The 9646-nt window shown below is 57.4% G+C and overlaps 1 protein-coding gene across 1 annotated transcript; it reads left to right on the top strand.

The window, feature by feature from the left end:
- Positions 1-69: 69 nt before the first annotated feature.
- Positions 70-8921, top strand: ENDOU (endonuclease, poly(U) specific). Its single transcript, XM_090128265.1, has 9 exons — positions 70-2678; positions 5874-6008; positions 6146-6175; positions 6324-6495; positions 7234-7433; positions 7512-7625; positions 7836-7942; positions 8241-8383; positions 8576-8921. The coding sequence occupies exons 1-9, from the start codon at positions 2612-2614 to the stop codon at positions 8688-8690; spliced, it is 1083 nt and encodes a 360-aa protein (XP_089984391.1). The 5' UTR covers positions 70-2611; the 3' UTR covers positions 8691-8921.
- The last annotated feature ends 725 nt before the right edge of the window (positions 8922-9646 follow it).

Here is a 9646-nt window from a genome sequence, read left to right as displayed (position 1 = left end):
ATGCCCCCAGCACCAATGCTGCCTGCTCTGGGGGTGCTGGGCTCCATCCCTCTGTCCTGTTTGCTCCCCTGGGATGTCCTGTGTCCTCCATCTCAGCTCCCTGGAGCTGTGTGGACCCTTGGGCTAAGCTCAGCCACCTGCGTGCCTCAGTTTCCCCACATGGACAGGGGAAGAACAGCAGCAGAGATGGGGCAGCATCTGTTGTGGTGGGAGGAAGATGCAGTGATGGAGATGGGGATCAGATCAAGCTCTTCCCAAACCCCTCCCTGCAGCTCTGGCTGTGCGTGGAGCAATGATTGTCCCAGTGCTATAAGCAGGAGGAATCTGGGGCTGTGGGCTTCACAGCTGATCCCTGCCCCTAAAGTCTTCCCACGTTTGCAGGGTACCAAGCAGGGCTGGGGTACAAGGGACCAGAGCACTGCTGAGTTCCACCTCACAGTTCATGGGGTTGGGTTGCTTACAATAAAATTCCCCATCGCAGCTAAGAGAAGATTCAAATGTTGCAGCCAGCTCCAGGATGGGACTTGGGGTCCTGGGACCCCCCTGTGTCCATGCCATGGCCCTTGGGATCCTCTGCTCCTTGGTTCTGGGGTTGTTCCACCAGTGGGGTGAGCAGGGGGTCCGGTTCCCATCTTCCTTGGCTCCTGAGTGAAGCATTTCCCCCTGTGAATCATTTGGGATGCAGGTGTGACCCGCACAGATCTGGGCAGTGCTGGGCACTGTCCTCAGCTCTGCCATAGGGCCATCCTCCTGCAGCCTCACACAGCCAACCAGCCCAGCTCTGAGCCCCCAATGCTCAGCAACCTCCCCCAAACACTCTTGAGGTGTTTGCCCTTGGGCACAGCATGGTGTCAGTGCTGGAGCAAGTCCTGCTCTGCTGAACATCCCCATTTGGAAAGCTGGGACCAGCTCTTATCACCCCCTGTCCCCCTGGTTTTGGGCTCCACACCCCCTGAATGCATCCAGGTGAGCTGGGGCAAAGCAGAGCATTGATTCCCTGCCATGTGGCCCCAAATCAAGCAGCCCAGATCTCCTTCCATCACCTTCTCCAGGTTCCTTGCCCTCAAGGAGCCCCGATGTGGAGGAGCTCGTTTTGGGGAAGGAAGGGTTAAGTGGGAGCTCTGCGTTTTCCAGCTGGATCCCAGCCTGCGGATTACCTTCAGCCTGCAGATCTGCTGCCTGGGGCCCGTGGTTGTGTCCCAGGGTTTCTCCCTTCCTCCTGCAGACACGATGCTGGCCCCAACATCGGGCTTGGCTGCAGACATCTCAGCTCGAGTGGAAAAGCTGAGCCCTGTCTGCTTCCCCTGGTTCAAGCACCCCCCATTCCGTACACTTTCCATAAGCTACACCCACACTGGGATTTCCCCAGGATCACCTCCTCCTTTAGATCCCATCCCACCAGCAGTTCCCATGGGGAGCAGAAGCCCCACGAGGTTGCTCTCCTCCATGGGGAGAAGCTCTGGGTGCAAGAGAAGAGGGCAGGTGCTGGGCTCCCACCTCTCCATGTGGCTGCTCCACATCCCAACATCTCCTCCTCTTCCTCCTGTGGGGCTGAAGGATCCATCCCCCATCCCAGCATCCCGGAGAGGAGCAGAATGGACGCCCTATGGTTGCAGCCAAAACCCAGTGCCATGGTATCTCTCTCACTTCTTGCAGCCAGGAATCTTTCTGTCTTTTCCCTGTTTCCTCCACCTCTGCTGTTTGTTGGGCATTTTCCCCATCAGTGTTGAACAACCAGCATTAATCAGAGCTCAACCCACGCCGGGTGCCTCAGGCTGATGGCAAGCTGGTCTCAAAGCAATTACAAAAATCCCAAATCTCACAGCATCTCCCAGCTTGGTCATGTGCAGGGTGTGAGAGGTGACCCGTGCACACTCAGCTCATGATGACACCAAATCATCCCAGAAAACAAAAACTGCTGTCAGCACGGACGTGTCAGCGGGGTCAGCAGCTCGGGGAGGAGGATAGGAAATGACAGAGGGGTGAGAAGGATGCCAAACCTTTTCCTTATGGAACTGCTCAGCTGTGTGCCAAGGGGTGCTGTGATGGATGCTGCTGGAAGGGTCGCAGATTGCATCCACTGGGCTGGGTGCTGCTCAGAGCAGGGACGTCTGCTTGGGCTGGGGGTGTGTGTGTGTGTGGGGTGGGGGGTCGTGGGTCCTGCTGGTGGTGATAAAGAGGGGATGGGCAGAAGGAAAACGCAGCTCCCAGGGCTGTGGGCTGCATGCAGGGCTTGTGGTGGGGCTCTCTGGGGAAGCACAGGCAGGGGGATGCGGGGATGCTGCACCCAGTGGCACCAATACCCACCCTGATCCCCCGTGGAGGTGAGGACCCCTCTCCCATCCCCCCAGAATGCTTCCCCTTTGCTCCACAACCGTCACCCTGGGGAAGTGCAGACAGAGGAGTGGAGCAATCCCAGGAGCTGGAATTACCAGCCCTCCTCCCACTTTGGGTAGGCTGTAATTAGGACGCACACGTAACGAGCTCTGGTGAAGTCGGGTTGCAGTTTGCAGTGAGGTCCTTGGTTTCACCAGGCTCCTCCCTCAGCTCTGGGGACCCTCATATAGCAGAGAGAGCTCAGCAGCACCCACATCACTGCCAGAGAGCTGAGATGCTGCAAAGCGCTGGGATGATGAAGGCCTTCATCCTCTTCCTCGGGGTGGGAATGGCCTTGGGCTGTGAGTACCAGAGCTCTGCGTGGGGAAGGGGCTGCACTGGGCTGAAGGAAGGGGGGATTTGGGGAGTAGGGAGCTCAGGTGCACTCAGTGATTGGAATGGGGTCAGATCCTTCCCAAAGACTGGGGGATGTTTCAGTGCTAGAGGGTTTCCCTGGGGGTTCTGCTGGTGATGGAATGGGGGTTGCCCTTCTCTCGGCTGGGTTTGGGCATGCTGCTGTGCTCTCCTCCTGCAAACCCACCTTCCCTCTGCTCCTCCATCCTGGGAGAGCACTGAGGGCAATTTCTCCACTTCCTTACCCACAAACCTCCTCCTTGCTGCTGGATGGGGGTGGTGGAGCCCAGCGGTTGCGAGGCACAACACGGAATTGGGTGTTTTACCCATGGCAAGCACCAGCCAAAGCTCCCAGATTGCCCAACTCAGCCGCACAGCCACACCAGCACAGCTAGAGTGCTCAGACTGGAAGCACACTGGGATGCTCTGTGGCTCCCAGCACCCCAGGCTCTCACCTGGCTTCACCTTGAGCCAGCTCACACCTCGGGCAGTGAGCAGAGCGATGTGAAAGCTGTCATCACCTCCCTGTGCATCACCAGAACTGCTGGTGGCGTCCAGAGCTGCGAGCATCCCTGGTCAACAGGGCAGCACCTGTGGGACAGGTTTGGTGGCAGCAGGTTTGGTCACCCCATCGGTCATCACACAAGAGGTGCTTGTGGAGCTCAGGGATCATCCTTGCAGCTGTTGGTGTGAGCTAGAGGGCTCAGCCCCGCTCTGCATGGCCAGGAGCTGCATGCAATGCAATGCACACGAAGCAAAGAGTTTGAGAGATGGGGCAGAGCAGGGCTCGAAGGCTGCATGGGCAGGGATGGCTGCTGCAATAAGGAGCAGTGTCTGAGCATCGTGCTTTTGGCTCTGCTCATCGGCACGCTGCACGTGATGAGCTGCTGCTATTGCTGCATTCTTGCATGAAGTGTGGACCTGTGGTCTGTTCTCAACTCGAGGAGTTTCATCACCATTCTGATGCTGTGAGCTGTATCTGACGCTCCAGAAGCAGGCAGCTCAGCCCAGGATGAGCACTGAGGAGTTTTGCAAGGCCAAGGTGTAAGAGGAGCTGCTTCCACGTTGGCCTGCCCATGAGGAGTCACCACATTCTCATCCTGATTCATGACCCTCGTTAGGAAGCAGGGATCTGGCTGAGGAGCTGAAGAATTCTTTGGCTCCATACAGGCAGAGTATCCACTGATCTTGGCACAAGCTCAATGCAGACTCCTTCATCGTTTTGGGGTCATTCTGAGGATTTGGCTGCCAAAACCACATCTGTCCTCAACTTGCCTCATTTGGCAACCGCAGAGAGAGGATTCTGCTGGGGGAGGGCAGAAATCTTGAGTCCTGTGTGATGGGGAGCGATGGGTCAGAGATGAGAGCAGAAGGATGAGCCCAGATCCCTCCACACAGATCCCCAGCATCCTTTAGACACAGCATTTGGGCACAACATCCCCTGGGCACAGCATCCTTTGGGCACAACATCCCATGGCACAGCATCCTCTGGGCACAACATTCCCTGGGCACAACATCCCATGGGCACAGGATCCTTTGGGCACAACATCCCATGGGCACATCATCCCATGGGCACAGCATCCTTTGGGCACAGCATCCTTTGGGCACAGCATAGGACAGATGCTGTGCTGAGCACTGCAGGACACATTCCTCTCCTCCTGATCTCCTCCCTTTGGTTCTTCTCCCCAAAGAGTTCAAGCAGCTCTAACATAACCATGAAGAGTTGCAGGCTGCCCTATAGCTGTATTTAGGCTCAAAACTGGTGAGCAAGCATCCTCCTGCAGGGAAAAATCTGGGATGCTGCATCTCTTCTTGCACCTGAGCCTTGGAAGGGAATGGCCAATGCTGAGCTCTCTCTGAAGGCTCTGTGCAGCTCCCAGCCCTGCTGAGCTGCAGTGCATCCCAGTGCTGGGCTTTGCCATAACATGCTCAGGGAACTTCACAGTGCTACCCACGCATGGGCAGCTCCTGCCTTGTGCAATCTCCCCAGGGCTGGAGCTGGAAAACGAGCCTGGATGTGTCATTCGGGGTGACTGATCCCCACTGGTGCTTTGGGAGTGAGAAGGATGGAGACAGGATGGGGATTGCTGCTGCTCATCTGGGCTCCAGACCTGCTCAGCTGGGTGACCTGGGGGCAGATGGAGCAGCACTCACCTCAAACCATGGGATGGGACGAAGTAGAACCACGGGCAAATCTCCTCCAGGAGCACCCCAGGAAGCCAAGCAGCACTCAGCAATGCCCAACTGGGGCTGCTGAGGCAAAGAGGTTCTTCCCTCCCACCACCACCTGTGGGTCCACAGTTTTGGTGGCTCCATAAAGCAGAACTGGGGCGAAACGCATGACAACAGAGCAAGGAATGTGGTTGGAGGGAGAAATCACTCAGTGCAACACTCAGAGGTCACAGCAGGATTGGGGTTTGCCAGTGCTGTCTCCTACTTTGGTGCCTGTGAGTACCCCTTGTCCTTTTGGGACACGACGTGGGCACCACTCATAGCACAGCCTGGGGCTCAGCTCTAATTTTAGGTGTGTAATGGAGCTGCATGATGCATGGATAGTATAAATAGCTCAGGAAGGAGTCCCCTGTTTTCATTGCAAATTGCAAATAAAGGCGTCTGGAATGTGGTGCTCCTCTGGGCATGGGCTGAGATGGGCATTAGTGGGTGAATCAGGGCAGGAACGAATGGAGGAACCAGGAAGGTGCTTCCTGGTGCCAAGTGACTGCAATGTCCTTGTGGCTGAATGACCACAGACGTTGTCCTGAGGACTCACCTAATCCAAACCCAACTCATCCACCCTAAAATCCCAGAGGTTCCCGAGTAGCTCCAGCCATGGAACTTGATCCATTTTGCTCTGCCAAAGTGAGGAGGGAACGGTGCCGGAGCGCACAGGCAGCGCTTTGGGCACTGGGATGCTGCAGATTGAGGGGCTGCTCAGCCCCACAGCAGCAAGAGTTCCTCTTCTCCCCCCTGGACGCCCCCAGTGTGGCTGTCCCCATCCTATCCCTTTGTCTCCATGCTGTCCCTTTGTCCCCTTGCTGTCCACCAGGACCCAGAAGGAAGATCCGCTCCCGGATTTGGGTCTGGATAGAGCAGGACTGCCAACCTGCCCCACAGAACCACACTGTTGTTTCTCTCCCCCAAAGCCCTATACACGGACCCCGACTCCTGCAGGGGACGCTGCGAGGAACCCTACAGCCACGAGGATGAGTGCCACTGTGACTCCGAGTGCTGGAGCCGCAACAGCTGCTGCTGGGATTACCTGGAGCACTGCGGGGCGGGTGAGCATGGATGGGTGGGCAGCACCCAGTAACGGGGTGCAGAGGGCTGAATGCATCCACCTGCGCTGCTTTGCAGTTGGGTGCACAGTCCTGGGCGCAGCTCCTTCACCCTGAGCTCTTCTCTTGGCTCTGTGCAGGTGAGGAAGCGGTGCACAGACGTGGTGAAGGTGAGCAGCATCACCCCATAAGGATTGCGGGGAGCAGCTTCACACCTGAAGGCTTTTACCCAAAAAGGGAGGGCTTGGTGCTGGCTGGGAGCACCCCTCCATGCTTTGGGGTCATGCCATGCCCCCCAGCTCCCATCTCTCTCCTCAGAGCACTTCTCCAGCAGCCACGATGCCATCAGCGATGAGGAGCTGCTCCACGTTTCCGAGCAGCTCTACGGGGCGGATCACAACAAGGCTCAACCCAACGACATCGCCATCAACCCACAGCACCGGGCTGCCCCCGACCAAACGGGGCTCCAGGAGGATCGCTCCCCTGAGCCGTGAGTGTGCTTCAACAGTGCATGGCCAGGAGGTTTGGGCTGGATGGTCTTAAAGGGCTTTTCCAGCCTTAATGATTCTATGGTTCCAAGGGGATGCCATGGCCAGGACCCAAACAGCTGGGCTGGGGGCAGGGATGGTTTCCACGTGGGATCTCTACTCATAGAGTTGTAGAATCATGGAATCATTCACACTGGAAAAGACCTCCAGGATCTCGAAGTCCAACCCCAGCCCATTCCCTCCATGCCCACTGACCATGTCCCCAAGTGCCACATCCTTGCCATTCCTTGTCCCCTCCTGGGTCGGTGACTCCACCACCTCCCTGGGCAGTCCATGCCAACGCATTACCACTCTTTTGGAGAAGAAATTGTTCATAACATCCAAAATGAAGCTCCCCTGGTGCAACCTAAGGCCATCACTTCTCATCCCTTCCTCACCCCAACCTCATTTCAGGTCGTTGATGAGAGCAATATCGTCACCCCTGATCCTCCCTTCTCGAGACTGAACCACCCCGGTCCCCATCACATTTGTGCTCCAGACCCCTCCCAGCTCCATTCCCCTCTCTGGACACACTCCAGCACCTCCACACCTTTCCTGGTGGTTGTTATGACCCAAGTTCAGCACTTGGCCTTATTGGACCTCATCCCATTGACCTCAACCCATGGATTCAGCCCACCTGGACCCTTCTATAGGACCTCCCTACCCCTCTCCTCCCCAGCTCAGGTCCTGCTCTCTCCCAGGCTCTATGCATACGTCAACGAGAAGCTCTTCTCCAAACCCACCTACGCCAGCTTCATCCGTTTGCTGGACAACTACCAGAGGGCAACGGGCCGTGAGGAGGAGGTGACGGCCGAGGAGCTGCAGGAGCAGAACGTCTTCCTCCAGGAGGTGATGAAGACGGAGCTCATGAAGAAACTTTTTGCTTTCCTCCATAAAAAAAGTGAGCGTGGATCAAGGCCGGGGCTGGCCGTGATGGGGTCCGTGTGCTGATCCAGCAGCTCCTTCCCTCTGCATGCAGATCGTTACGGCTCCGAGGAGGAATTCCTGCAGGATCTGAAGGAGATGTGGTTTGGGCTCTACTCCCGAGGTGATGGAGAGAAGGATTCCAGCGGCTTCGAGCACGTCTTCTCAGGTGGAGTGCACCCCAGGAGGATGGGGAATGTGGGGCAGCTCCTTGGGGTCCTGGATGGGGGATTTGGGTTGGGTTGGGGGCAGCACCGTAGAGCAGAGCTGGGATTTGGGGGGTTCAGCCCCATCTGAGCACATCCCTGCTTTAGGGGGGCAAAGCTGGGGGATTTGGGGTTTGGGTGCCCGGCTCACTTCGATTCTCCTTTGTGTTTAGGGGAGATTAAAAAAGGGAAAGTGAGTGGATTTCACAACTGGATCCGCTTCTACCTCCTGGAAAAGCAGGGACTGGTCAACTACTTCAGCCACAACTTCGACGGGCCGGTGAGCCATCCCACGGGGCAATGCAGGATTTGGGCAGGGAGTGCTGACCCCACTCCATCAGCTGCATCCCAAGGGGGGAAACCAAGACCCCCAGAATGTGGAGCAGAACTGCTCAGCCTGATCTGTCCCCATAATGGGACCTTGGGATGGAAGCAGGGTGGGCAGGTCCCACTGCAATGGGCAAATGGGGCAAATGTGGGGCTGGGATTGCCTTGCTTGGGGTGCAGCCAGGCTTTGCTTGGCTCCCACGCCCTGCTATGGAGGATCTCATTCCCAAACCCTCTTCTGCTGCTTCCAGTGGGACACCTACCCTGATGTACTGGGGCTGCAGTTCAGCTGGGACGGCTTCTACAAGGAGGTGGGCTCCGCATTCATCGGCTGCAGCCCCGAGTTTGAATTTGGCATCTACACGTTGTGCTTCATTGCCCGACCTGGGAGGGCGTAAGTACTGCGTCCGTCTGTCTGTCCTCTGGCCACGGAGCCAGCAGTGCCCTTCTGTCCCTATTTAGGATATGGGAAACCCTATGGAGCAGCTGAGCCAGGTCCCACTGCCCTCAGCTTTGGGGTGGGGTTGGGGACATGGGGACACGCCATGGAGGTGACGGTGTGGAGCAGAGCTGTGTGTCCCCACAGATGTCACCTGAGCTTGGGTGGCCACGGCGTCAGCATCCAGACCTACACCTGGACCAAGTCCACCTACGGCTATGGCAAGAAATACATCGCCACAGCCTATGTCATCTCACCCTGAGCCCATCCACATCCCGGCCAGGAGGAATGGGGCATCTGCAGCCCCTCTGCTCCGGGGTCATGGGCTGCCCCACAGCACGGCCCCCTATATGGGGCAGGACTGGTCCTGTCCTGGGAGACGGATGGCCACAGGACCGGTGTGGAGCAGGGCAGCCCATATGGAGGCTGTGGGGGATGGAGGTGGCAGCCCTGGTGCCATCGAGTGTGGCATTGCCTGCTGACAGCAGGAGAGCCGGGGGGCTGTGAGGGATTTGCAGTGGACAGAAGCAACCTCAAGTGGAATAAATACTGATGCTGGAAGGAAATGAGTTCAGTTCCTCATTGCTGTGGGTCAGGGTGGGTTTGGGGTCCTCATCCATCCGGAGCAGCACCCCAAAAATTGTCCTCCCCCATCTCTTTTTCTCCCAGCCCTGCAGCCAACTGGGTGCTAACAGGCTAATTCCTGCTCCAAGCAGCTGCCAGTGGGTCCTGCCCCAAGGAATTGCCCCACTGGGGCCCTCTGAGCTGCTGTGTCCCTCAAGCTGTGTCCCTGAGGCTGTGTCCCCTCCCCGAGGACCATCATAGGGGAACTGGGGGCTGCCTGCACTGAAGCCCAGCTGAACTCTCCCTAGAGACCCCCAGCCCTCCCCAGTGCCCCCCAGCACAGAGCACAAACCCAGGACCCCATGTGCAGTTTGTCCAAAGGAGATGACACCCATCGTAACTCCATCCCCCAAATCCCCACAGAGTCCTCACAACCTGGGGGTGACAAAGACCCCAAAACTGTGCTGAGCTGTGCTGTGCTCCTCCCTGTGCTCAGCCCCACATGTACACCCTCTCCTCTTCCCCTTAGGATTTCGGGTTCCCCTGGCAGGAAAGCCACCAGCAGCAGGGCAACTTCATGTGCGTGCATGTGATGAGTGTGTCCCACCCTATTTACATCCCCTCCTATTGACATCCCACCCCCTCTTCTTTTGC

Source organism: Phasianus colchicus, chromosome 33, assembly GCF_987193195.1.
Source record: "Phasianus colchicus chromosome 33, bPhaCol1.hap1.1, whole genome shotgun sequence".
Lineage (NCBI taxonomy): Eukaryota > Metazoa > Chordata > Aves > Galliformes > Phasianidae > Phasianus > Phasianus colchicus.
This window is presented reverse-complemented; position numbering and strand designations above follow the sequence as displayed.

Excerpts from the sequence above, each read along its gene's own strand:
- ENDOU (XM_090128265.1), top strand. The coding sequence starts at position 2,612 with ATGCTGCAAAGCGCTGGGATGATGAAGGCCTTCATCCTCTTCCTCGGG. Across the intron at positions 6,009-6,145 it reads CCTGGAGCACTGCGGGGCGG|GTGAGGAAGCGGTGCACAGA; the intron begins GTGAGCATGGAT and ends GGCTCTGTGCAG. Across the intron at positions 6,176-6,323 it reads GGTGCACAGACGTGGTGAAG|AGCACTTCTCCAGCAGCCAC; the intron begins GTGAGCAGCATC and ends CTCTCTCCTCAG.